At 44.4% G+C, this 27,559-nt stretch overlaps 1 protein-coding gene across 1 annotated transcript; it reads left to right on the forward strand.

Moving 5' to 3' along the window:
• Positions 1-1,173: 1,173 nt before the first annotated feature.
• Positions 1,174-27,535, forward strand: IGSF10 (immunoglobulin superfamily member 10; the record flags this gene model as incomplete). The annotated part of the gene is made up of 6 exons (XM_081301820.1): positions 1,174-1,358; positions 2,582-2,711; positions 5,283-5,673; positions 7,497-11,813; positions 12,207-13,107; positions 25,627-27,535. The coding sequence occupies 6 exons, from the start codon at positions 1,174-1,176 to the stop codon at positions 27,533-27,535; spliced, it is 7,833 nt and encodes a 2,610-aa protein (XP_081157946.1).
• Between the last annotated feature and the right edge of the window lie 24 nt (positions 27,536-27,559).

The following is a 27,559-nucleotide window of genomic DNA, read 5'->3' on the forward strand; positions in this document are numbered from 1 at the left end:
TGTGAAAAGCAATTTAGCTTCCATTTATTTCTAGTGTGTTTCACAGTGAAAGGATAATTTCTGGCTAAATCCAAAAGAAAACAATTCTATTCAAAGGAACAGATTTACAAATCTTGTACATCACTTTTGTTAGAAAAAATTTAAAAAATTATTTTAACCCTTTTGTGTTCTAAAGTCCAGGAGAAGATTTTGGATCCCTGGCTGTCCCCACGTGTGGGTAACATATCGTTTCCCCAACAAGATGAGCACGTTATCTCCTTGGTTAGCTTCTCCACCCCTGTGGCAGGCTGAGGAGGACAGAGACCAAGAAAAGGAGCAGGGGGTGTTTCTGCAGAGCCAACGCAGCCCACCTCCCGCCTGCAGGGTCAGCGTGGCCACTGCCGACTGGCTCCAAGACTCAGCCCTCCCAGCTGGACAGCTCCTGCTGCCTGTGCTCATTAGCTGGCAGCAAAATGTCCAATGTGTCTTTTTGGCGAGGACATGAAGAGTTGGACAAAAATTATTTTCCTTTCCAGTGAATAATTATGACCCTTAAAATGTTTTTGAAGAAGATTTAATCAAATGAAGAACACATTACACATTAAATGATAAATGTCGCACAATGTCATCTATAGACATACACACAGATATATGCCTTCTGTATACAGTCGACATGTATGAAAATACTAGAAAGGAATGCTGCAAAACGTTGGTTTTATATGAATGCTGAAATGATGAGTAAATTTCTCTATTTAAAGTTTTCCAATTTTCTGAGGTGTCCATGTATTATTTTTGTAATTGTTTTTTTGGAAGTTAGTCTGCATAGGCTCTGGAATAAACAGGAACCAAGACTTATGGCTTCAGTTGTCACAATATCCTCATCTTGAGCTCTAGATTCCCCTTTAACCATCCCTGGATAGTAGGGATTGCTGCTCTTCATTAGGAAGTGAGAAGCTGTGAAATTTTCACAACAATAAGCATCCTGCTTGACCATAAGCTCACACTGAGGTTTTACAAGGAGTATACTTTACCTTTCACAATAGAAGGTGTGAATGAAATTAGCCATGCATGACCCTTAAAGTTCTGTCCAGTCCTAGAGCTTCTACTGTGTGTGTGTCCGGGGTGGGGGTGGGGGTCCTGAAATTCAGTTGAGTTTTTTTACAATTCCAAAGTGAGATTTTGTTTTCCTTTAGGATGAGGGTGAAGACCATCTGCTTGCTGGTCCCCTTCACTGGGGTCCTCCTGGTGACTGCCCCCGGGAGCAGAGCCTGTCCCCGCCGCTGCACCTGCTATGTGTCCACAGAGGTGCACTGCACATTTCGGTACCTGACCTCCATCCCAGAGAGCATTTCACCCAATGTGGAACGCATCAATTTAGGGTGAGTGACTTGTCCCCAGAGTCCCCATGGCTTTGGAAGATTAACCACAATTGTTTTAAACTTTTTTTTTTTTTTGAATGAAATGATCTCATGAGAACCTTTGGTAAGTCTTGGGGACAATACTTTTTCCTGCTAGTCCTTTATGAGGAGAAAGTTCTAGAACCTGAACAGTCTCTTGGTAGGTTGGTAGGCTATGCTTGTGAAAAAGCTTCACTCTGGGCACATTTTTGCTGGAAAATAATAGAGCTGCTCTTAGCAATCAGCATTATGATATAGCGTAAGAGATGATGGGGCAATTAGAACTGTCCCATATGCAAGTGACATGGAAAGTCCGTGATGTCCTTTTGCAAGGCCTTTGAGATTTAAAAATGCCCCAGTTAGTATGTGCACAATTAATGTGAGCCATTACTATTTGTGGCTTATTTAAAATGCATGCCTAATTGAATCCACCACAGATGACTGTATTTTAAAGGTTCATGAGAAGGTGTGTGTGTGCACGTGTAGTGGGGGTTAAATCTCTTATGTGACATTAGTGAGCACATCCATTCATTTTGTGCCAAGCAGGATACAGTTATGGACAGCAAACCATTCACCTGAAGAAGCTGTGGTTGAACAGTCTATGCACTGTAGTGAGAATAGGAGAGCATGCAGCATGCCTTGGGAACAGCCATGACTCATAAGAGCCAACATTAATTGTGCACTTACTGTGTGCTGACCAGGCTCAGCACTAAATTGGATCCTCATAACTCCCTTGTAGTGGACTCTGTTACAGCACTTTGTAGTGACACTGGAACACACAAGGTCTCCGGATTTTACCCAGGTCACACAAGTATTATTAGAAGCCAGAACTCATAATCACGCCCAACCAGAAGCTAAAACCTGAGCTCCAGAGCCCCAGATCCTTGACCACTACTGATTGAATGGCCTACATCTACAAGTATAAAAGGGCAGGGTCGAGGGTCTTCTGCCCTGAAGTTATAGCAAGTCCATGAAGGTTTTAAGATGGGAGTGGATGTGGCATGTCCTGGAAACATAGTAGCAGAGATCACAGGACTGGGAAGGGAGAGTAAATTGGTGGCATCTGGAGAACTTCAGTAACATTCCAAGCATTTGACCCTCTCCCTAGAGCACAGGTAAAGCAAGAGCGTTCCGTGTGAGCGTGTTTTGCTGTGACCTTTCGCTGGCAGAGCCGGCTCATGCCTGGAGTGGCGTTCTGATTTCAGGTACAACAGCTTGGTTAGATTGATGGCAATGGATTTTTCTGGCCTGAGCAAGTTGGAGCTGCTCCTGCTGCACAGCAATGGCATCCACACCATCGCTGATAGGACCTTCTCGGATCTGCAGGCGCTGCAGGTGACACGGGGCAGGGCGGGGAGGGTGGAGGGGTGCCCTTCCCCCAGGACCCCAAAGCAGACCTTCTGGAAGTTAGAGGCAGATGTCAAGGGAGCACGTGAAGAACTGATTTTTTTTTAATGCAACCATATGTGGAAATTAGAATACTATGAAAATTCTCAGGGAAATTTTCTTATACCTCCAACTAACGGGGGTAAAAAAAGTACCCAGGGGGTCACTGAACCTTTAAAATTTTATCTTTCAAAGACTATTTGTAATCATGTTTCTCTGAGAATAGAATGTGGTACCTTTTCTATGAATCAGTGAACTATTGTCCAGCCTTACTTAATTTCTTGTGTATGTTCTGCCTTCTTTGAAAACCTTTTTGAAGTTCTATGGATTTCCAAGAGGGCAGAAAGCACCGTAAGAACTGTCACAAGGAAGTGAGAAACTAGAAGGCAAGAGAACTCCAGGGACACAAGCAAGGGAAGCCCAAGGAGCTGCTGGTGCGGAAGCCCTTGCAGCTGCTGCAAGAGGACCTGAACTCCCCAAAGGCTGACGCACACGGCAGACACTGTCCATTGAGAACAGGAGTGAAACTTTGGTTGAGGACAAGCACAGTCATTCTGAGTCCCAGAACTCCTCATAAGACAGTCAATGAAATGCAGACAGCAGTGGTCTCACCCAGTGCAGCACACCAGCCCCAGGAGCGGCATGAACCTGGCAGGAGCACGCAGCCCATGCGGTTCTGGTGGGACCGGCTTCATCAGGCTCTGCTGGAAACGGGCATCCTCAAGAGCAGGAGGCTGCACCTCACCTGGGTTTTCAGGAAGTATTGAGGAACTTGGGATAACACTTGGGGCAAAGCTCACCTGTGTAGCCAATTTAACTTTTATTTATTAGGACACGTGGCATTCCAGGACAGCGTGGTCAATAGTGATGACAGCTTAGGCTGAACCAGGAAAATACAATGGGGAAATCTTGTTTTCACCAGCCTCTTTTTTTGGGGGGTGGGGGGGAATGGGTTAAGTTTAGTTTATAATCAGAGAACTAGAGAAAACTCGAGCAAAATTGAAACATTCAAAATTGTTTTAATTTCAACTCAAAATCAATTAAAGTCATATTATCCAAAATAATAAAAAGTAGAAAATACCCCAGACTCCCTCCATTGATGAGTAGAGAAACAAAATGTGATACATGCATACAATGGAATACTAGTCAGTAATAAAAAGGAAAGAGAGGCTGAGGCGGGTGGGACAGGGGTGGGTCTTGAGCGGTTTGTGAGTGGAAGAAGCCAGACACATGAGAGAGACCACGTGTTGTGTGATTCCATTTATGTGAAATGTCTAGAATCAGCAAATCCATGGAAACAGAAAGTAGACTAGCAGCTGATTAGGCCTAAGAGGGGGGAAATAATTGTTAATACGAATTGGTTTTTACCTGGGGAGGATAAAAATTTTCTAAAATTTGAGAGTGGAGATGGTTGTACAAATCCATGAATGTAGTAAAATCCAACGAATTGTACATTTTTAAAAGATGAATTCTCTGCCAGGCATAGTGGCTATAATCCTGGTGACTTAGGAGGCTTCAGCAGGAGGATCTCAAGTTCAAGGCCAGTCTCAGGAACTTAGAGTCTCGTTAAGTTGCTTACATTCTCACTATCAAAATAAAACAGAAAAAGGCTGGGGAGATGTAGCTCAATGGTAAAGCACCCCTGGGTTAAATCCTCAGTAACCCCACCCCCCAAAAAAGTAAGTAAAAAATAAAAAGGCGAATTTTAGCATTTTATTTATTAGCATCTATGATGCTAATAATATCTCAAGGCTATTTAAAATGAAAAAAAATAGCTGGGCATGATGGCATGCGCTTGTAATCCCAGTGGCTCTGTAGGCTGAGGCAGGAGGATTACAAATTCAAGAAGTAGCCTCAGCAACTTAGCGAGGCTCTAAGTAATTTAATGATACTCTGTCTCAAAATAATATTAAAAATGGCTGGGGATGTGGCTCAGTAGTTAAGTGCACTAGCTTAAATCCCTGGTACCAAATAAAATAAAATAAAATAAAATAAACTCAATTTATATTCTCTCATTTTCAAAATATCTTAAATTTACTTTCTAAAAATCCTTTTTTATTATTGAAATTTCCAACCATATACAAAAGTAGAGGGAAGGGTGAACTAAAAGTAGAGGAACTCCTGTGAAGCATCACCCGGCCTCAATAGTTACCAACACGTAATGGATTCCATCTCACCTGCGCCCTACATACTACATTCCATTGAGCTGTTCTTTTTTTTTCTCCTTTAGAGCTATTCTTAAACAGACTCATGTTTCTTTCATAAGTACTTCGATCTATATCTCAAGGAATTTTTCAAAAAATAATCATCATATCATTATTATGTCTTTCAATTTAGCAATGATTCCTTATGCAAGTCCTAATTTTTCTGATATTTCCTTATTTAATTGGCAACTAATTTGTTTGAATTGGACTCCTAACCAGGTATGCATATGGCATTGGACTAATTACAACATATGCTTTTCCCCTTTTGTGAAAATTCTTTTAACAAAATAAATATGTTTATCTTTTTTGATTACAGGTCTTAAAAATGAGCTATAACAAAGTTCGCAAACTTGAGAAAGATACTTTCCATGGCCTCAGGAGCCTGACCCGGCTGCACATGGACCACAACAACATTGAGTTCATAAACCCTGAGGCTTTCTATGGGCTCAGTTCTCTCCGCCTGCTGCAGTTGGAAGGGAACCAGCTCACTAAGCTCCATCCAGATACCTTTGTGTCTCTGCGTTTCCTCCAGATGTTTAAGACATCCTTCCTCAAGTACCTGTACTTGTCTGACAACTTCCTGCCCTCCCTCCCTCAGGAGATGCTCTCCTACATGCCTGCCCTAGAGAGCCTCTATCTGCACGGGAACCCATGGGTCTGTGACTGCCATCTGAGGTGGTTGTCTGACTGGATGCAGGAGAAGCCAGGTATCTGCACAGTGGTTCATTTCCTAATTAAATAGAGGATCCAACTTGGAGGTGTCTGATCAGTACAAGAGTCCTAGGTCAGTTAGCTGAAGAGAAAGTGAAGCCCCAGTCATAACTTGGGGATGACAGTCTTGACACCTGGTTTCCACCTGTACTTGTGCTGCAATGGTGCAGTCAAGAGACTGTGTCAGAGGTGGACGGGCCATGAAGCCCACCTTCTTTCCATCTGGCCCTCTAAGAACCATGCTGACCTCTGGCCGGAGAGTGCCTCCCGGCCCATGTGCCAAGTCCTTCCTCTGTGGTCCTTGCCAATGCTCAGTTCCCAGCCCTCAGCCCCTTTCTCACCCCAGACACACAGACACTTGTTGCCCTAATGACCCTGAACTACATTTGGACAAACCACAGCTGTGTCATGGTCTCTGCTGCTTCTCCTACCTGTCCCTTTGTTTCTGTTGGTGCTCCCAGCCAGCAAGTCTGGTTAGCACTCACTCCTCTGGGAAGTCGGGGTGCTCCACCCCATCCATATCATAAGAATTGTTCCACCCACACTTCCATTCTTAAGAGGATTACATATTGTATTTGCTGGTATTGGGGCCTGTGGTGTTATCAGTGTCTGTTATCTAAGCTTAGCCCTTGCAACATGCATGGAATACAGTAGGTTCTCAGTAATCCTTGTTAAAGCACCTATCAATGACAGCCATGTTGATGGTGAACTCGCCACCCACCCACTAGGTACTTATGGTCTTGACGTCCCAGACACAAATGCATAGAGAGTGACGTTCTTGGGCCTTTGAGAAGAAACTTGTACCTGTGTGACAGTGATTTGATGACCGATTTGCCTGTCTTAGGAAGCACTGGACTTCTCAGATCTAAGTGCTGTGCCCAGTGCATGATGTGGGAGCTCCTGCGTGGAAATCCTAGCCTGCATCTTGTTTGAGGGAAACAGCTGCTCTTCTGGATTATTCCAGTGGTTGGCCATCTTAAACGGGCTCACCAGAGCAGTATTTAAAATACCAGGGAATGTGAGGTCTGACCTCGGTGTGGAGGTGGGCAAGGCTCTGTGATGTGGAAGGCTGCCTGGTGCCATGAGACCTTCAGTGAGCCACCCCACTGCTCGGGCACAGTGCTCTCCCCTCACATTAAGCCCGCTCCTCCTCTGGGGCCTCTGCCTCAGGCAGTGGGGCACCCCCCAGCTCAGGACCTGAGTCTTCCTGGCCTCCTGTCTCATGCCCTGGTCTATGGACCCTCACCTCTTGCTCTTTACCCTGAGCATCGTCTGTCTCTCTCCATTCCTGTTTCTACAGAGTCGTTCCAGGACACGACATCTTATATTTTGGTCAATATTCTTTGGATAATAGGGGAAAAAATTTTTTTAATGATATTCAGAGTCTTACAAAGGATTGCTTATGGAACAGGTCATCCTTCTAGGACAAGGGTGTTCTGTTGACTATCTTGAACACTAAAACAGGGAGCTACTACTAATAAAAAATTAAGATGAACATATCCTTTTGTTTTCCTAGATAGAAAAATGATTCATCCCAACTAATATTTAATGAGTACCAAATATATACCAGGCACTTTCTAGGACTGGGAAGTACCTCAGTGAATAAGATGGATGAAACCCTCAGGCCTGTGCGTAGGATGTCACAGCAGAGACATAGATGACATCTTTTTTAGAAATCATTTCAAAGGCAGAAACCATATAAACCTATTTAATATTCAAATTTCAAATTGTAGCAAAAATATTTCTTCAAAATGTTCATGTGTGAATTTATAAAGAGGTCACAACTGATAGATAGTAATTCAATTGTGATTTTTCCTAGATGTAATAAAATGCAAAAAAGATAGAGGTCCCTCTGGTCTGCAGCTGTGTCCTGTTTGCATGAACCCCCAGAGTGTTAAGGGCAGGCCCTTTGCCCTGGTCCCAGCTGCCACTTTCCTGTGTGTGAAGCCAACCATCAACCCGTCCCTGCAATCAAAGAGACCGATTGTTCCAGAAGACAGTGGTTCTGCGTCCATCTCTCCCCGAGACTTCCTGGCACCCCTCGGTTCCCTAACTCTGAATATGACAGACCAGTTTGGAAACAAAGCTAACGTGGCCTGCAGCGTTCAGAAGCCCCTGAGGACACGGCCCATGGCGTTCACTGAAGAAAACAACCACATCTTCCTCAATCTGTCACTTTCAACATTCCTGGTATGTGACGTGGATCCCAGTGACATTCAGCCAGTGTGGCACATTCTGGCTTTGTACAGTGATGCCCCTCTGACACTGGAAAGGAACCGCTTGCCCCCTGAAACACCGCAGCTGCGCTACAAATACAGACAGGTGGCACCTAAGCCCGAAGACATCTTTACTAACGTGGAGGCTGACCTCAGAGCGGATCCCTGGTGGTTGATGCAGAACCAGATCTCTTTGCAGCTGAACAGAACTGCAACCACCCTGGGGACATTACAGATCCAGTTCGTAAGTGAGGCTCAAGTCACTTTACCAGCCACAGCGGGGGAGCCAGGGACACACAAGTGGACTATGATTTCAAGGAATAACGACACCAAGCTGGAGCACACCGTCCTGGTTGGTGGCACCATTACCCTGGACTGCCCAGGCCAAGGGGAACCCAGCCCACACTTGGAGTGGCTTCTAGCCGATGGGAGCAAAGTGAGGGCCCCCTATGTTAGTGAGGATGGACGAATCCTCATAGACAAAGGTGGAAAGCTGGAACTCCAGATGGCCGATAGTTCTGACTCAGGCATGTACCACTGCGTAAGTACCAATTACTGTGACGCAGACGTCCTCAGCTACAGGATCACCGTGGTAGAGCCCCGCGTGGAGGCTCTTCCTGAACAGGGGGTTCGTCACACGGTCTTTGCTGATGACACGCTCGATCTCCCATGCCATGCTACTGGGACCCCAGACGCCTCTGTTAGCTGGGTCCTTCCAGGAAGCTCTGTCCTCCATCAATCCTCAGGAGGAAAGCAAATTCTTAACAACGGCACACTGAGAATCCCGCAGGTCACCCCAGAAGACCAAGGTCAGTATTGCTGTGTAGCAGCCAACCCGTCGGGGGTGGCTTTTCTGCTTTATCAAGTTTCAGTCAAAACAAAAGGTCAAAGGCCATCAGAGCAGGAGGGGGACGCAGATGGATCTGGACTTGGGGAGCCCAGTCCCAGCACTCACTCTCAGGAGTCTGAAGTTGGTGGGCTCCCTCCGTCTGCTCCCTTGGGGGCTCAGGCCAGGAGACCAGTCTCCAGAGCAAGTAAGAATGACAGAGGGGGTTTCACCCCGCTGCTGCGGGGAGGGTCAACACACCGAGGCCTGAGGGAGCATAGGAGGCACTTTCCCCCCTCTGCACGGAGGATTGACCCACAACACTGGGCAGCGCTTTTGGAGAGAGCCAAAAAGAATACTGTGCCACAGAAACAGGAAAGCACCACGGCAGGGCCACCCACGCCAGGCTCCCGGCTCCTGAGCTCACCTGGCGAGGAAGAGGGCTCTTCGGGTGTGCTCCCCCCAGAAGAGGAGTCTGTGGGCCCCACAGCTCCCAGTGCTATGGCAAGGGTGGAGGCCGCTGACCCTGGAGCAATGGCCCCGAGCCCTGTGGCCAACAGAGCCTCTGACACAGAAGCCTCCCCCATGGCGAGTCCGCCTGTGCAGCCTGAAAACCCTACAGGTTTCAAGCAGTCCACCACTTCTAAAACCACAGCCACACCTGAGGACCTAGATCCAAGTAGATCAAGCCAAATGCACGGTGCAGCCAGCCAAAATCCAGCCGCTGCCTCTCCACCGATGCCCAGAACGACTGAATTTCAGGAGTCTGAGCAGATGGGAAGGTACGAGCATCTCCAAAAGGCTCCTCCAACAACACAGAGGACTGTGACCAGAGATGCCCTCATCAAAACGCTTAGTAGCAATAACAGGGCTGATGTGGTCTTAGAGTCAGTAAATACCACAAACGGCCACCAGACACCAGTGACAGGAGCCAGTGAACCCAGGAGCAATCACTTCTATTCTTACACTCTGCAAGGACTTAGCAACTCTAGGCTCCCTTCAGAGCCACATGTTACTGCTGATCCTTCATTTCAGGTTCCTAGAAGTAGCACTGCTGGCACCCCACTCCCCAGACGCTTTGGGCGGCGCAGGAAAATTGGGGGCAGAGGGCGAATTATTAGCCCATACAGGACTCCAGTTCTCCGACGGCACAGATACGGCATGGTGGGGCCCGCAGTCCGGGGCTCTGCTGAGGAAAGCACTACCACACCTTCAGCCTCAGAGCTCCCTGTGAGGTGCCTGTCCTGTCCTCCCACAGAGGCACTGGCCTCTGCTACAACAGAGACGTCTTCTCTAGGTCCTCCCCCAAGCACCCACTCCAACGCTGACGTCACCAGGGTCACAGCAGATCCGTCCACAACTCTAGCCCAGAATCCTTCATTATCTGAGAACAAACCAGAGGTGGATATTGATAAAATATCGCCCACAATAAAATATATCAGTGCTGAAAGTAGCCACGGGGCCCCCACTGCAGCCACGACTCCTGCCCCCACCTCCACACCTCTGAATCAACCTCTCCTAGCAGATAATAGTTCCCTGAGTGTATCCACCACCAGCGAAGCCAGAGGACAGTCGGGGATTACACCACCTCTTCCAGGTCCTGTCACCAAGCCACCAGTGCCCACAGCTCTGCCCACTACAAGATTCTCAATAAGGAAAATCCCCTGGCATCAGATCTTTGTAAATAACTATAAACAAAAAGGGATATTAAAGAATCTGCGTACGTTTGGTTTACAGAAAAGCACAGCTACGATGCTTCCTAGAATATCTCCTGCTCTACCCACAAATCACATTCCTGGCTTCCCTCCTGCAACGTTCTCAGCAAGGCTGATGCAAATTCCACCTGTAACACTGGCTGCCACCCACCACAACACCAGCGAAACCCCCAGATATGGACACCACCCCACAGGGAGGGAGCTGCTCTTCCCATCCTCCCACTCCCTGCTTCCCACTCCCACCCCCAGAGAATCCAGCACACTTGGCTTCCAACCAGTGCAAACAGCCTCCCTGACAGGTGCCCCCGCTGCTCCCACATCTGTCATTATCTATAAGACCCAAGCAATAGGACCCAGGTCCCCAGAATATCCAGGAGAACAGGAGCCTCGGAGGAACAGGAATGACCTGAGCATCTCCCCAGGTCAGAGTGCTGGCCTGCCTCTCTCCGCTGCCGTGACACCTGCTCCAGCCGTAGCTGAAACTTCCCTTGAGCCTGGCGTCTCTGCTTTCACTCCCCCACTGCTGGAAGACACAGGTGGGATTTCAAGCACAACTGGTCTTCACTCAAGAACCCTTCCCCTGACAGGTGTACCTGAAGGGCCGCCCCAAGAGACCACCCAGACTCTGAGGAGCACAATTGCTTCTGAAATGTTGGTGTCCAGCAAGTCGCCCCAAAGTACCGCAGCCAGGAAAACCAGTGTTGGACCCTCAACCAGGCCACCATTCCTGAGCAGCCATGGTCCTCTAGCGCCGATTCCCACCTCCCTGCCCCCCACGCAAACGGCAGTTACTGACAGATTGGAAACTCCCGTCTTCAAGATGAGGACGGATACAGTGGTCACCTGGAACAAGTCCTTGAGGCATGATGCTGATCTACAGCAATTAGCAGCAGCGGTCACAGCACCTCCCCAGCAGCCAGATGCCAAACTTGTGACTGGAGCGGCCCACTTCGCCAACCCCAGCTGGGGACGCCCTACTCTCACCCCGAGACCGAGACCGATAACAATTAAGTCGCAAGATTCCAAATGGACTCCCTTGTCCTGGCCAGAAAACCAGTTTGGGCCCAAGTCATACCCAGAAATTGCAGGCAAAGGTAAAAATCCAGTCCCAAGTGAGTTGCCCACTCTGAGCTTACCAGAGCCCACCTCTCAGACTTCAAACTGGGATGGACAGAAGATGGATAAGAAAGCTAGTCAAAAAATCACGACTTTCCAGCTCCTTCCCTCTGACTCTTTTTTGAGGAGTATGTTTGAAAAGCCCAGAATAGTTGGAGGCAACGCTGCCAGCTTCACGGTTCCTGCGCACTCGGATGCCTTTCTCCCCTGCACAGCCGTTGGGAACCCCCCGCCCACCGTCCACTGGATCAGAGTCTCATCAGGTATTGAGAACTGTCCCTCTGTGCTTGGTCACCTTTAATCATGAAACAGGGGAAAGATTGTATTTCAGTTACACATTTCTTTAAAACACAGAAACCACGAAATCCTCATTTGACCTTTGCGTCATTCATTAGAAGGTTTTAAAATAATTAAGAATCATTTTTTTAAATTATTTGAAAGCAGAGCTCCCTCAAAAACACGATTTGAAAATGACTGAGTGGTCATTGTGTTCAACTATCTGGCTTTTAAAATATATGAATTTTTTTTTAAATCAAGGAATAATTAGTAATCAGAAGACCTAGAGTTTAATTTAAAATGTATTTATTCTCAGTAGCTTAACAAAAAGATAGTTCTATATTTCCAATCTGAACTTTGAATTTCTTTCTTCTTATCAGGACTTGAATTGTCTAAGAGGAAACAGAATAGCAGGTTCCAGGTACACCCCAATGGCACTCTGTCTATCCAGAGGGTCAGCATTCAGGACCGTGGACAGTACCTTTGCTCAGCATCCAACCCATTTGGCTCGGACCACCTTCATGTCACCTTGTCCGTGGTTTCCTATCCCCCCAGGATCCTGGAGAGACGCACTGAAGAGATCACGGTCTATTCTGGAAGCACCGTGGAGCTGACGTGCAGAGCAGAGGGTAGGCCCAGTCCTACGGTCTCCTGGATTCTTGCAAACCAGTCAGTGGTCTCCGAGTCGTCCACAGGAAATAGACAGGCCCTGGTGACCGCCGATGGAGCGCTGGTCATCCGCAAGCTGAGCATTTACGACCGTGGCTTTTACAAGTGTGTGGCCAGCAACTCCGCTGGCCAGGATTCACGGCTGGTTAGGGTACAAGTCATCGCGGCTCCCCCAGTCATTCTAGAGCAGAAGAGGCAAGTCCTCGTGGGGCGTCGGGGGGAGAGCTTGGAACTGCCCTGCACTGCAGAAGGGACTCCTCAGCCCCTCGTTCACTGGGTCCTCGCCGACGGCACTGAAGTAAAACCCCTGCAGGCCTCTAGTGCCAAGTGGTTCTTAGGTGCCAATGGGACTCTGCACATCAGCAACCTCGCCCCCGCTGACAGGGGCACTTACGAGTGCATTGCCACCAGCTCCACTGGCTCAGAGAGGAGGGTGGTGACGCTCAGAGTGGAGGGGCAGGAGACCAGCCCCAGAATAGAGGTCGCCTCCCCGAGGTGGACAGAGGTGAACCTGGGGGATGAACTGCTACTGAACTGCTCAGCTGCTGGGGATCCCACACCCAAGATAATCTGGAGGCTTCCATCCAGGGCGGTGGTCGACCGGTGGCACAGGTAAAGCCGCGCAGGGATTGCAGTGGTCTGCTGGTCTGTAGAGCTGTTGTAGCTTCTGAAGGGGAAGGGGTGACTCAGTGAAGCCAGCCACGGGTTCTGCACAGAGAGGGCTCTCCCTAAAGAAATCAAGTCCACCTGAGATCATTGGAATATAAAAACCCGTTTTCTTACATGCTGAAGTCTAAGGGCCAAATCCTGAGTTCACATAGTTAAATGCAGGATAAAAATTCTCATTTGCCTTCATACTTGACAGTTGTAAAAGGGTAAACATGTAAAGGTGCACAGTTTCTCTATAAAAAAGAGAACTGTGAGGCAGCTGAGGTTCTAGAGGGACATGCGCATTATCACCCTCGTCAGAATCTCCTAGCAGACACTTGAAACCTGGATCACTATTTCATTTCTTCTTCCCTGAAATTGCAAAGCACTTTGTGAAAGTCCAAACATTCAGACCTGCACAAGGTGCAATGTCTTAAGGACCTCTGCTCCCCCCATGTGGTTAGACACACACAGCTCAGTTACTCTAGGCATAGTAATACGCACTTTATAGCTGGCTTCTTGTATAAATTAAAACCTATTTTTGAAAAGGAATAATTAGAGCTTATGTGTTAATATTTGCCTTTTGCAATTATCATAATTTTGTGCAATGATTTTCTATAATAGGCCAGAAAAAGATGGGGATGAGCATTTCATATAAATTTACATAAAATATTGTTTATTCATTAATAGAAAATATGTAGAAAAATCAGAAATAATAGAGATAAATTGACACTCAAGCATAGAAGTTGTGTGTTTTTCCTAGTATCAAAATGAGTTGATACTGAATATAATTAATGAATTTGTGATCTTTAATTCAAAGTAAATGTTAATTTTTAAGTTTTTCATGATCTTTAATTTAAAGCAATGTTAATTTTGAAGTTTTTCAAATAAGTCATCGAAATTACCTAAGTATTAAATTGAAATTAGTTTAGGTTTACAATTTTAAAATGCTAAGCAATGAAACGTGAACTTTAAGGACCACATGTTTGTATTTGTTACCTAGTACACATACACCCATTACTGTGTGTGTGTGTGTGTGTGTGTGTGTGTCCAATGTCTTATCAGTTTTTGCATTTAATTTCAAAATATCAGTCTTTTTTGCCTTCAAGTTATACTATTTCTCTAATGTTAAAAAACACTTCTGTTTATTAAAATTAATGCATTTAAAATAAATTCCACAGCACATGAGGATGATTTGCATTTACACAGAGATTATTTGTTATTCTTGATAATTTTGAAGGTAAGTTCGACTCTCCATGCAGAAGCTGATGTAGGAGGTGTTGAATGTGTCACATTTATGCTTTTGATGGAAATTACAGATCAAGTTCACCATGCAGGCTGTAAAGACAGAACCTGGCATTTGTGAAGTGTTCAGTCCATTTTTGAGAGTGGAAATCTCATATCTGAGTTATGAGAAAATGTAATGCAATGTCTTAAAGGTAAGTCCAAAGGCAGTCTGGGAGTGTTCCAAAATGTATTACTAGCATTTCAGCATAAAGGCTGGTCAGGAGAGTTAAACAGCAGAGAAATCTGGAGGATGTTTACTTTTCGTTTGGGGAAAACATTTGTGGAACATGGGAATCTTCTTATCGTGGAAAAGGGAAGAGTATGTAAGATCGCAGATCCTATTCTGGGCCCACCAGAGGCCCTGCATTCTGTGTTTTTTCTTAATAATGAAATAGAGCTTTTTGCTAACTGGACACTTAGAGACTCTTTCACAAGTAATCTATGCAAAAAGGCCAGGTATCCTTTATTCAGATGCAGCACATAGTTATCAGAAAGGAGGAGGGCACTTCTGTTGCATAACAGAACACACACCCCCCTCCAAAGAACCCCTTCATCTTCCCACTTGTTAGGATGAACAGTTTGAGTTTAGATTCTAAAAATGGACACTTCCATCATAGCTATGATGAGACAAGCCCACCCTGCCATGCCCAAGTAAGTGAAGCTACTGGCCATGCAGCCTGGACATAGAGCCCTCTGCAGCTTGCTTTAGTGACCTCAGATGACACTGCTCAGCCTGTCTTCCTATGCTTCAGCTCAGACAGTGTTCTTCCCTCTGACACCTTGTTCCTTGTGACCTGGAGGCTTGGCACAAGTGCAGGGCAGGCTCCATCCAAAACTGCTGCTGTCAAACCTGCACTTTAAAAAAAAAAATCTCAACAAAAATAAACAGAAAGATCCCCAGGTGAGTCCTATGCACAGGTGATCTGAGAAGCACTTCCTGGGAAAGGCTGAGGGGCTCACATTAATTTTTAAAAATTATTTTGGTCATCCAATTTTTGTTTATTGAGACCTCACATTTGGGTATCTCTGTGGGGTGCATTATGGAAACTCAGTGAGTGCACACAAATAAGGGTCTTAAGCTTTGCATCTCTTCAAACACAAGTCATTTCTGTGTGTCAGGAGTTTGGCCCTTTTCTAGTCATTTTGAATCACTCTAGATTGTTTTGATCATGTGACCTTAAGGTACTTGAGGAAGCCAGAATTTCCTCCTGGTCTCTGTGTGCTGGGGCTGCCTGCACCTCTGCCTCCTGTCCTCCCCAGTCTCTAGCAACCGCTGTTCTCCTTTTTCCTACTAAGTTGACCTCTTAGTTTCCACAGATGAGTGAAAACATGTTGTCTATGTCTTTCCATGTCTGGTTTATTTCACTTAATAAATGACCTCCAGTTCCATTAGTGCTGCTGTAAATGTAAGACTTTTTGTGACTCATGTTCCACTGTGAATGTTCATCCCCATTTTCTTGATCTGCCTGTCCACTGATGGGCGTCTGGATGATTTCACATTGTACTATTTTGAAGAGTGCTTCAGGAAACACGGGAATGCAGGCATCCTTTTGTGTAATGATTTTGTCTCCTGTGGACATGTACCCAATGGAGTGATAGCAAGACAATGGTAGTTCTTGCCTCAGGCGTTTTAGGGATTTCCACACTCTTCTCCCTAATGGCTGTCCAATTTCGAATTTCCACCAACAGTATTTAAGAGTTCTCCTTTTCCACCCCCCTTCAGCATTTTTTTAAGGTAGCCATTCTCATTAAGGTGTAAGACCACAGCTTGTTGTGGTTTTGATTTCTATTTCCTTGATGGCTAAACTCCTGGGCATTTTTCATATATTTGGCCATTTTTTGTCTTCCTTTGAGAAAAGTCCATTCAGATCATTAGCCCATTTTCAATTGAATTTTTGTTTTGTTTTAGTTTCTTATATATTTTGGATAGCAATCCCTTGTTTGATGAATAGTTGGAACAGATTTCTCCTTGTTCTGTAGGTTGTCTATTCAAACTGGTTATTTCCTTTGGAGAAGTTTTGGGGTTTGATGTCATCTCATTTGTTTATTTTTCAACTTTTGTTGCTTATAGCTTTTGAGTTCAACAAAAACAAAGTCCTGCCTACAGCAAAGTCTTGAAGCATTTCCCCAATGTTTTCCTGCAGTAATTCCCTAGTTTCAGGTTTTACCATTTAGATCTTTGATTCATTTTGAATTGATTTTTGTGTATGATAAAAGGAAGAAATCCAGTTTCGTCTTTCTGTATATGTATACTCAATTTTGAAAGCACTTTGTATTGAAGAGACTGTCTTTTCTTCACTGTATGTTCTTGTTAGAAATCAGTTGGCAGCATAAACGTATTAATTTCCATGTTCTCAATTCTGTTCCATTGGGTTTTGTGTCTATTTTTATGCCACTTCTGTGCTATTTTGGATACTAAATCTATTAGTCAGTTTTTGTTTCTGTGACCAAATACCTGATATAAACAACTTGGAAGAAAGATTTCTTTTGGCTCAGTTTCCATTCTCAGTCCATGGTTCAGCTGATTCCTTTGTGTTGGGCCAGATGTGATGCAGCGCATCATGGTGGAAGGGTGTGATGAAAGAAAGCTGTTCAGCTCGGGGCATTCAGGAAGCTGAGAGAGAGAAAGTGAGTGCAGAAAGGGAAAAATCCTTCCAGATCATTCTGCAGTGACCTACTTCTGCCAACATGACCCATCTGCATACAGCGTCCACTGCCTCACAGGAGTCCATTCTACTATCAACCAGTTTATCCATGAGGAGGTCATAGCCCTCGTGTATTGTGACCAAAATACCCAAAAAGATCAACTTCAAGAGGGAAAGTTTATTTTGGGCTCAGGGTTTCAGAGTTTCTCAGTCCATGATCAGCAACCTCTATGGCTTTGGGCCAAGGTAAGTCAGCATAACATGACAGAATGTGGTGGCAGAGGAGAGCTTCTCAACTCATAGTGACTGGGAGGCAGAGAAAGAAAGGGAAGGGGTCACAGGAAAGCTGAACTCTCCCAGGGCATGCCCTCAGTGACCTATGATGTTCTCCTGCACCTCAGGTCCAAAGTGATAGAGTTGGTCAACCATGGACTGAACCTCTGAAACTATAGGCTTTCTCTTCTAAGTCATTCTGGTCAGATATTTTTGCCAAAGCAATGAGAAGTTGAATAACATAAATTGGTACCAAGAAATAGGGCTGTTGCTGTTACTAGCTTGACCCTGTGGTTCAGAAGCCTTTGGAATGGGTTTGCAGAAAGAGTTTGGAAAAGTTTGGAGATGCAGGCAAGAGAACTCTTAGAATGCTGTATATGTAAAGCATAATGCGTAATTCTGGTGGGAGCTTAGAAAACCAGAGTATAGATAGGAGCATGGACAATAAAGAAGTTTCAGAGGTAAATGGGGATTCTGTTTGGAATTGAACTAGAGGCCATTCACATTACATGCTGGCAACTTGTCTACATTTTCCCCATTCCCTGAGACTTGGTGTGAGGCAAAATTTAAAGGTGATAGACTTACTGGCAGAAGAAATTTTGAAGCAGCACAGCATTCATGCAGTGGCATAGATATTGGAAGAAACTTTTAGCCAAGTTTACTGTGAGAATCGGGAGCAGAAGGCAGAGCAGAAGGATTTTGAAAACTTGCAGTTTCACCAGAAAATTGAGTACAAAACTGCATTAGAGATCCCCAAGATTAAGAAATGCCAGTAATGCTGGTAACCTGCTAAGGAAAGCTGCTGGCTCTGGAGAGAGGCATGATGAGCAGCCATAACAGCTGCAACTGGCAAGACCAAAGGAGCAGGGCTTCCTAAGCCCCTTGGAAATCACATCTCACTGCCATGTGCTACAGAGGCTAATGTGCAACCCTAGGACCTTTTGCCTAGCTGGGTTTTGGTCTTGCTCTGGTCATATCCCTTCTTTCTATGCCCCTCTTCCTCCCTTTTGGAGTGGGAATGTTTACTTTGTGCCAATGTATATTGGATATGTGTAATTGATTCAGTTTTTACAGAGGCTTACAACCAAGAGTTTTAAGTCTGAAAGGAGACTTTGGATTGAAGTTTGGGCAATGCTGGAGCTGTTGAGACTAAAGGGACTCTTGGAGATGGACATGTGCTTTTGGGGTCCAGAAGTGAAATGTTATGGTTTGTATATGCAGTGTCCCCTCAAAGCTTCTGTATTAATATAGGAAGTGATTATATTATGAAAGTTATAACCTAATCAGTCCACCCAGTTTGAATAGACTAACTGGGTGGTAACTGTAGGCATGGGGGGCATGACTGGAGAAAGTGGGTCACTGGGTATGTGCCCTGGAAGGATTCATCTTCCCTGCAGTCCCTTGCACTCTTTCTTCTCTGCTTCTTGGCCACCATGAGGTGAAAAGCTTTCCCCCACCATTCCCTTTTACTATGGTGTGCTGTGAACTGTTGAAACTGTGAGCCTAAATAAACTTTTCCTTCTCTAAGTTGTTCTTGTCAGATATTTTGGTCACAGTGATAAATTACTCCCCATATCCCCACCTCCAAACATTGCAGTCTTGGTGAACAGCCTTCAACACATGAGCCTTTGATATCCAAAACATAGACATGATACTTGATATCTAAACCATAACAATATGTTTGTAATAAGTTTTGACGTCAGGTATTGTTATGCCTCTGGCTTTTTTTTAAAAATAATGTCTGGTTTGTAATTTTTCCCCCTTCCTCAGGATCATTTTAGCTATTCTTGATCCTTTATGGTTACAGATTCCATGTAAATTTTAGGAAAGTTTTTTTTTCAATGTTGGGGATTGAACCTAATATTTCACGCATGCTAGGCAAGTGCTACACCACTAAGCTACATCCACAGCCCCTAGGAGGTTTTCTTGTGTGTGAAGTCTTCGTCGTTTTGATAGATTATATTGACTCCATCATCCCTTTGCTTATATTGACTGTATACATCTTTTGGGGTAATAAGGTCATTTTAGCAATATTAATTTTTCCATTCCATGAACATGAGCTGTCTTATCATTTATGTCCTTTATAATTTCTCTTATCATTAGTGTCTGATAACTTTAAACAAGGAAGCAAAAGCTCTCTATAATGAAAGTTATTTATAAATATTTTTGTAGCTATTATGAATGGGATTGCTTTGATTGTTCTTTTCAGCAAGTTCATTATGGTATTTAAAAATTCTGTTTTTTATGTTGATTTTGTATCTTATAAATTCACCATCAATTCTAACAGCTTTGGAGTATTTAGGTTTTTTACGTATGTCATCTATAAATGTGGATAAATTTTCTTTCTAATATGGATGCCCTTTATCTTTCCCTTGCCTAATTGCTCTTGCTAAAAGTGGCGAAAGTGAACATCCTTGCCTTGCTCCAGATCTTAGAGGGAATGCTTTCACTTTTTTCCCATTCAGTATGATATTGACTGTTGTTTTTCACACAGTGCTTTTAGTATTTTTCGTTATATTTCTTCTATACTTAATTTGTTGAGTGTTTGTGATGAAGGAATGTTAAATTTTGTCAAATGCTACATCTACATCTATTGAAATGATAGGGTTTTTGCCCTTCATTTTATTTGATGTGCTGTACGATGTGTTGATTTGCACTATGTTGATCATCCTTGTATCCCTGGAATGAATCCCATTTAATCATAGTATGCTATCAAGATTTCTTATGTGCTGTTGAATTTGGTTTGCAGATATTTGAGAATTTTTGCATCTATATTCATCAGGGATAGAGGATATAATTTTATTTTTTAAATATTTTTATCTGATTTAAGTATAAGGTAATGGTAGCCTTGTAAAATTAATATTTCATTTTTTAAATTATTGTTGAAGAAGAATTGGCATTAGTTGTTTAAATGTTTGGTATAATTCAGAGTAAAACCATCAGGTTCTGGATTTTTTTTTATGGGAGTCTTAATTCTAACTCATTGCTCATTATTCTGTTCATATTTTCTATTTTTTTCTTGATTCAGTTTTGGTAGACTGTATGTGTGGGGAATTTATCCATCTCTTCTAGATTTTCCAGTTTTTTAACATATAATTATTCATAGTAGTTTCTGTTAGTTCTATTTCTGTAGTGTTATCAGTTGTAAATCTCTTTTTTTCCATCATTATTTAGGTCTTCTCTTTTTCTTAATTAGCTTACCTAAAAGTATGTCAATTTTATCTATCCTTTCAATAAACTACCTCTTTGTTTCATTGATCTTTTGTACTTTTTATTTATTTATGCTTCAATCTGATTTCTTTCCTTTAACTAAATTAGAGTTTAATTTGTTCTTTTCTAAGTCCTTAAGGTGAATTCTTAGGTTGAGATCTTTCTCTCTTTGGTGTCTGTACTTGTTAATATCAGTGTTCCTCTTTGGTATTGATTTTGCTGTCAGATTTTGATGTGTGGCCATCTTCGTTTGTTTCTAGAACATTTTAAATTTATTTTTAATTTCTTTAACTTCTCATTAGTCATTTCGGAGTATTTTCTTCAACTTCCATGTATTTTTGTATTATCCATTCTTACTGTTATTAATTTGCAGTTTGTGATCTGAGAATGCACATGATATTATTTTAATTAAAAAAAATTTAAGACTAGATTTGTGGCCTCACATATATTCTATCCTGGAGAATGTTCTATGTGCTGATAAGAATATATACTCTGTTGCTGTTAGATGAAATGGTCAGGCCCATTTGATCCAGAGTATGATACCAACCAGATTTTGTTGGATTGCTATCTGAATGATCTTTCTGTTGAGGAAGGAGGGGTGCTGAAACCCCCAGTCATTATTGTACTGGAGTTGATTTCTCCCTTTAGATCTAGATATTTGCTTTATATATTTGAGTAATCCAGTGGTGGGTGCCTATGTATCTACAATTGCTATATCTTCTTGCTGAATTGATCTGTGTCTTCAATATGTTGTAACAGATCTTCTCTCTTTAGTTTGGTTAGAAGTCTGACTTATCTCTTTTGTATGGCTGCTCCTGTACATTTTTGGCTTCCATTGTCATGGTATCTTTTTCCAACCCGTTACTTTTACTCTGTGCATATCTGTGCCAAGGGAAGTGGATTTCTTACAGGCAACAAACACTTGGATATTTTTATGTTTTCAAATCCATTCAACTTCTCTGCTTTTTAGTGAATTTAACCCACTTACATTCAGGATAGGTATAAATTTCCTCCTGCTGTTTATAAATTGTGTTCTGGTTTTTTTTGGTATATTTTTTGTTCTTTTTGCGATTTGATAGAAACCTTATAATTGATAGGAAAGTTTTTTGGGTACCTTTTGTTGTTGTTGTTATATTCCTTGTTTTCATGACAGTTGGTGTCCTTTTCTTTCCTGTGTGGGACTCCTTTAAGCACTTCTTGTAGGGCTTGTCTAGTGGTGAATTCATTCAATTTCTGCTTTCTGCTTATCTGGGAAAGATTTTATTTCTCCTTTTTTGAAGAATAATTTTTCTGTATATAGTATTCTTGACTGGAAGGTTTTTAAGGTTTCTTTTCCTTTAGTATTTTGAATATATCATCCCACTCTCTTCTTGCCTCTTAAGTTTCTTCTGAGAAACCTGCTGTAAGTTTAAGGGCATGCCTTTTGTGTGACTTGATGCTTTTCTCTTGCTCTTTCAAGTTTTCCGTCTGGTCTTTTGACACTCCAGTGATGATAGTCTTGGTGAAGCTCTGTTTTGGTTGGATCTAGTTAGAATCCTTTGAGCTTCTTGTATATGGATGTCCATATCTCTTTGAAGATTTGGCAAGGTTTTCTCTATTGTTCTATGACTAGGTTTTCAATGCTTTTACTTTTCATCACCTTCTGGAATTTCCATAATGCAAATATTTGTTCAGTTAATGGTGTTCCATATGTCTTGTAGACTTTTTTCATTTTTTAAATCCTTTTTTTATTTGACTGGATTAATTCAAAATTAACTGCCCTCAGGTTTAGAAACTCTTAATCTAGTCTGTTGTAAAAGCTCTCTGTTGTATTTTTGAAAATTTCATTGACGTTTTTATCACCAAGATTTCTGATAGTTTTTTTTTTCTGATTTCTATCTCTTTGGTGGAATTTATTCATATCCTGAATCTTCATAAAATGTTTTTTCTCTTGTTGCCTTGGTTCATTTCTTTGTGCTGTCTACCTGGACTCTCTTGCATCTAAGTTTCTTCAGGATCATTATTTTTCATTGTTCCCCAGACACTTCATCGTTTTCCTTCTTACTGGGATCTCTGTTGGAGGTGTCCGTGTTTTTGTGTGCCTCTGTTAATGCCTGTGTTTACCTTTTCCAATTCTATGAAATAGCTTTTGTAGGGAAACATTTAGATGGGACAGAGAATGTCAGTTGGGTAGGTTCTTTGGTTTAGCCACAGGGGAAGGTGTAGTCTCTGGGTGATGTGTTTATCCTTGATGGCAGCATCTGAGTGTCTCAGCTACCTGGACTGCAGCAGCTCAGGAAAGCAGTTATCATGACTCTAGAGTGGATGATTGCTTCCAGGGGTGCCGTCCTCAGCCTCCAGATTCAGAGGATGCTGAGGGACCTGCCTTCATCCCTGTGAAGTACACCCAGCCAAGGTTTCCGGCAGCACCAGGAATCCAGCCACCAGCCCCTAAGGCAAGATGGCATCTAGCAGTGACTGGTGCAACAGCATGGGCTTGGGTGCCTGGGATGCGGGCCCAAAGTGGGCTCCTTCTTCAGAGCAGAGCAGTCTCTCAGACCAGCCAGGTCCCTGAGGTGCACCTAAACCTACCAGGACCTACAGTGCAGCCTCCTTCAGTTAGGATAGCCAGTCACGGGCTTCCAGTGGGCAGGTGGGCAGCCAGGTTGGAGTTACAGTCTGCATAGTTCTTTTCTCTGGGCTGCCTTTTCAGTTCAGGGTTCCTTGGGGTTCGTGTCACATCCTTTCTGATGATCAGAATTTTCTCAGTTCTTGGCCTTAGATCTTCTTTACGGCAAAGTGGCTGCCGGGCACTCCTATTCAGATTCTCAACTGTGTGCTTTCTGCATTAATCCTTAATAAGAATTTTAATTAACTCAGGGAAAACTTATAAATCCTCTCAAAAACACCAGTGTAAAAAAAGAAACCTCTACATGTCATGTGTAGCTCTTCTTGTATCCTACAGCCCCCACTTGTCAGATTTAAGGTGACACCTGCCCCCCAAATCAGTGGTTCTCAGGAGGGCAGTGTCTTTACCAGGAGCTCGGGAATTGCCTGAGAACTTTCGAATCAGAAACGCTGGTGGTTTTAACACGCAATCTGTATTCTTAAAAGCCCTTCAGATGATTTTAGTGCAAACTAAGATTCGAGGCTGCTTCTCAAACTCGATTGTTCATTGGCTTTGTGCATCTTTTTCTTAATCTGTTGCAATGAAAATTGAAATCAGTCCTAGCTTACTGCTGTCTCAATTCTTTGCTAAAAGCAGGGACAGGTACAATTTATTACAATCTAGTGGTGTTTTTCTTGGATTTTAAGTCCTTCCATGTGCCAGTTGCCTCTCAAGTCCCATTTCAGTCAGATCTTCTTGCGAGGGTGGTAAAGGAAGGTTGCCTTCTCTCTTGCTCCATTTCCCATTGTGGTAAGTAGGTTTGCATGGGCCCTGTGAAACCCAGAAGTAGATACTCCACAGGATCTCCAGCCCCATCTGCTGCATCACAAATTTGGCCCCACACAATTCTGCCATAGGTGGAGAGGGAAAAACACTGAGAACCAATCTCTAGGGCAGGGGTTCTGAGCCTTTGCTGCACATGACATCGTCTGGTAGACTTTCAGGGTCCTGATGCCTAAGCCGCAGCCACACCAATCCAGTCAGCCATTCTGAAGACACTATCCAGGCATAAGAAAACTGCACAAGAGGTCTTAATGTGTGGCCAAGTTAGACAGCCAATGCTTTTGGGAAGAATTAGGACTCTTTCCACAGCAGGTGGCAGTGCTGCATAGTGGAACACACAGGGCTTCTCGGAGGTCAAAGGCAAGCTGTCAAACCTGTCAGTCTTGCAGGTGTGCAGTGACAGTGAGGGAATCTTGAAACAGTGTAGATGTCCGTGCTTTTTTTTTCTCTTTTATTAACACGCTCAGTACAGTGATCTTGCCTTGGTTCATATGCCAGGAAGATCCCTTCCACGCTTGAATGACCAAATGAACACCAGCACCTCTTATAACACTCCACACACAGAACTGCCCAAACCTCATGTTTACTGCCAAATTATAAATGACTGGAGGCTGTTGGACTTGGAAAGTAGCTATGTGATGAAAACAAGTTCTTCCTTTTTTTTTTCCAGATTTATCTACTTACTTAGCCCATGTTGCCCCCAAATAAGAAAAAACATACACGATTGTCCCCTATGAGTGTCCATGACTGCAATCCAGGAGACAGTCAAGGACACAATCAAGATCTCAATCTGCACCAACTGAATTTCTGAAAAGATTTCATTTTTCCAGGAAAGGTCTGCCATCCTGTGGTGAAGTGTGGAAACGCAGGCTGCGTCCTGTCTGTGGTCTTGGAGAACTGGCCTGCAGGGGTGGCTCTGGAGAGCAGCCCAACACAGACACTGTAAACCCACCTTGGCCTGCTCTTTATAACAGAGGGGAACTTCTTCTCTAACAAGCAATCCAGCAATTGCTTTGCTACTAATACACTTTAAAAAACATCTCCAGGCAATAATATAACAAATTTGTATGAGATTTTTTTTTAAATTTACTAATTTATACAGCACAAAATAACTTTTGTGCACCCATTAGTTTGATGTGGAAAATAGTGAGGGAACATGATGTATAGAAAATCCTATTTCTAGCATTCTTCTCACCATTAAAATGTTTAAAAAAAAAAACACACCACTAAATTGTAGTAAATTGTACCTGTCCCACTTTCAGCAAAGAATTTAGACGTGAGCTAGGATTTTGTTTAAATTTTCACTGCAACAGATTAAGAAAAAGGTGACAAAGCCAATCCTGTGTATCACACATACACAAAAGGTACCTGCAGCGAGAGGTATGCAGATGAGCTCAGTCGTGGTAGCAGTTTGTGTTGTGTATGGAAATGTCACATGGGACGCTGGACCGTTTTTTGTCCTTGCGTCATGGAGGCTTGGGGAGGAGCTAACCCTCACGAGCCACTTTCTACTTCAGGTGGTACCCCAGAGATGTGAACAATTTTAATGTCAATTTCTAAAAAGTCTTAAAAAAAAAAAAAAAAAACCCTTCTCCCACTGCTAACCACCATGCACTCAGATAGTCTTTGTTCTCTTAGGATGGGCAGCCGACTCCACATCTACCCAAATGGGTCCCTGTTTATTGGATCTGTGACAGAAAAAGACGGTGGTGACTATTTGTGCGTGGCCAGGAACAGCGCGGGGGATGACCTGACCCTGATGCACGTCAGCCTGAGGCTGAAGCCCGCCAAGATCCACCACAAGCCACACTTTAGAAAGCAAGTGCTCCAGGGGCGGGACTTCCAGGTGGACTGCAAGGCCTCCGGCTCCCCCGAGCCCGAGATATCCTGGAGTCTGCCAAACGGACGAAAGATCAACCAGGCTGTGCCAGCCCGGGACAGCGGCCACAGGGCCCGCAGGTACACCCTTTTTGACAACGGGACCTTGTACTTCCACAAAGTCGGGATCACTGAGGAAGGAGACTACACGTGCCATGCCCAGAACACCCTGGGGAAGGACGAAATGAGGGTCCACCTCACCGTGCTCACAGCCGCCCCTCGCATAAGGCGGGGGTACCAGACCAATGTGAGGCTCCAAGCTGGGGACACGGCCGTCCTCGACTGTGAGGTGGTGGGAGAGCCTAAGCCAGGAACGTTCTGGCTGCTGCCATCTGGCGACACGATTTCCTCCTCCAGTGGTAGGTACACGGTTCACGTGAATGGGTCTCTGTCCGTCAGCAAGGTGAGGACACTGGATTCTGGAGAGTACATGTGTGTGGCCCAGAACCCCAGTGGGCATGACACTGAGACGTACACAGTGGCTGTCGACTGCAGGCCCCCAATGATCAACGGCATCTATGCCAACAAGACGGTCATAAAAACCACGGCCGTGAGGCATTCCAAAAAACACCTGCACTGCAGAGCCGAAGGGACGCCACCGCCCCAGGTCACGTGGGTCATGCGGGACAGCATCGTCCTCACAGCCCCGTACTATGGCAGCAGAGTCACAGTCCATGCCAACGGAACCCTGGAAATCCGGAACGTGAGGCTTTCTGACTCTGCCGAGTTCATCTGTGTGGCTCGGAACGAAGGGGGAGAGAGCAAGCTGGTGGTGCAGTTAGAGGTCCTGGAGATGCTCAGAAGACCCACTTTCAGAAACCCCTTGAATGAAAAAGTGGTTGCCCAGCTGGGACAGCCCACAACACTGAACTGCTCTGTGGATGGCAACCCGCCTCCTGAAATAATCTGGATTCTCCCCAACGGCACCCAGTTTTCTAACGGACCACACCTCTCTCCATATCTGGTAGCAAGCAATGGCTCCCTCCTCATTCATAAGACAACTCGGAAAGAGGCAGGAAGATATCGGTGTGCAGCTAGGAACCAAGTGGGCTACATTGAGAAACTGATCGTACTGGAGATTGGGCAGAAGCCCGTTATTGTGACATACGCACTAGGGACTGTAAGGGGCCTCGGTGGGGAATCTCTATGGCTGCATTGTGTGTCTGATGGAATCCCAAAGCCACACATCAAATGGACCACACCAGGTGGTTCTGTGCTAGACAGGCCTCAAAGTAATGGCAAGTACACCCTGCACGAAAATGGCACCTTGGTCATCAAGGAAGCAACGGCCCATGACGGGGGGAATTATGTTTGTCAGGCACAAAACAGCGTTGGCCAGGCACTGATCACTCTTCCAGTGAGGATTGTGGCCTACCCGCCCCGAATCACAAACCGCCCGCCCAGGAGTATCCTCACAAGGACAGGAGTGGCCTTTCAGCTCCACTGTGTGGCCCTGGGAGTCCCCAAGCCGGAAGTCACCTGGGAAATGCCTGTCCACTCCTGGCACTCAAGGGCAAGAGAAGGGAGGAGCCAGGGGGGCGAGCAGCTTCACCTGCAAGGCACCCTAGTCCTTCCGAATCCCCAGACCTGGGACTCGGGGCTGTACAGGTGCACAGCCAGGAACGCCCTTGGTAGTGACTCTGCAACAACTTACATTCAAGTCATCTGACATGAAACAAAAGCAGCACTGAAC

Source organism: Spermophilus citellus, assembly GCF_964194105.1.
Source record: "Spermophilus citellus genome assembly, chromosome: 7".
Taxonomy (NCBI): Eukaryota; Metazoa; Chordata; class Mammalia; order Rodentia; family Sciuridae; genus Spermophilus; species Spermophilus citellus.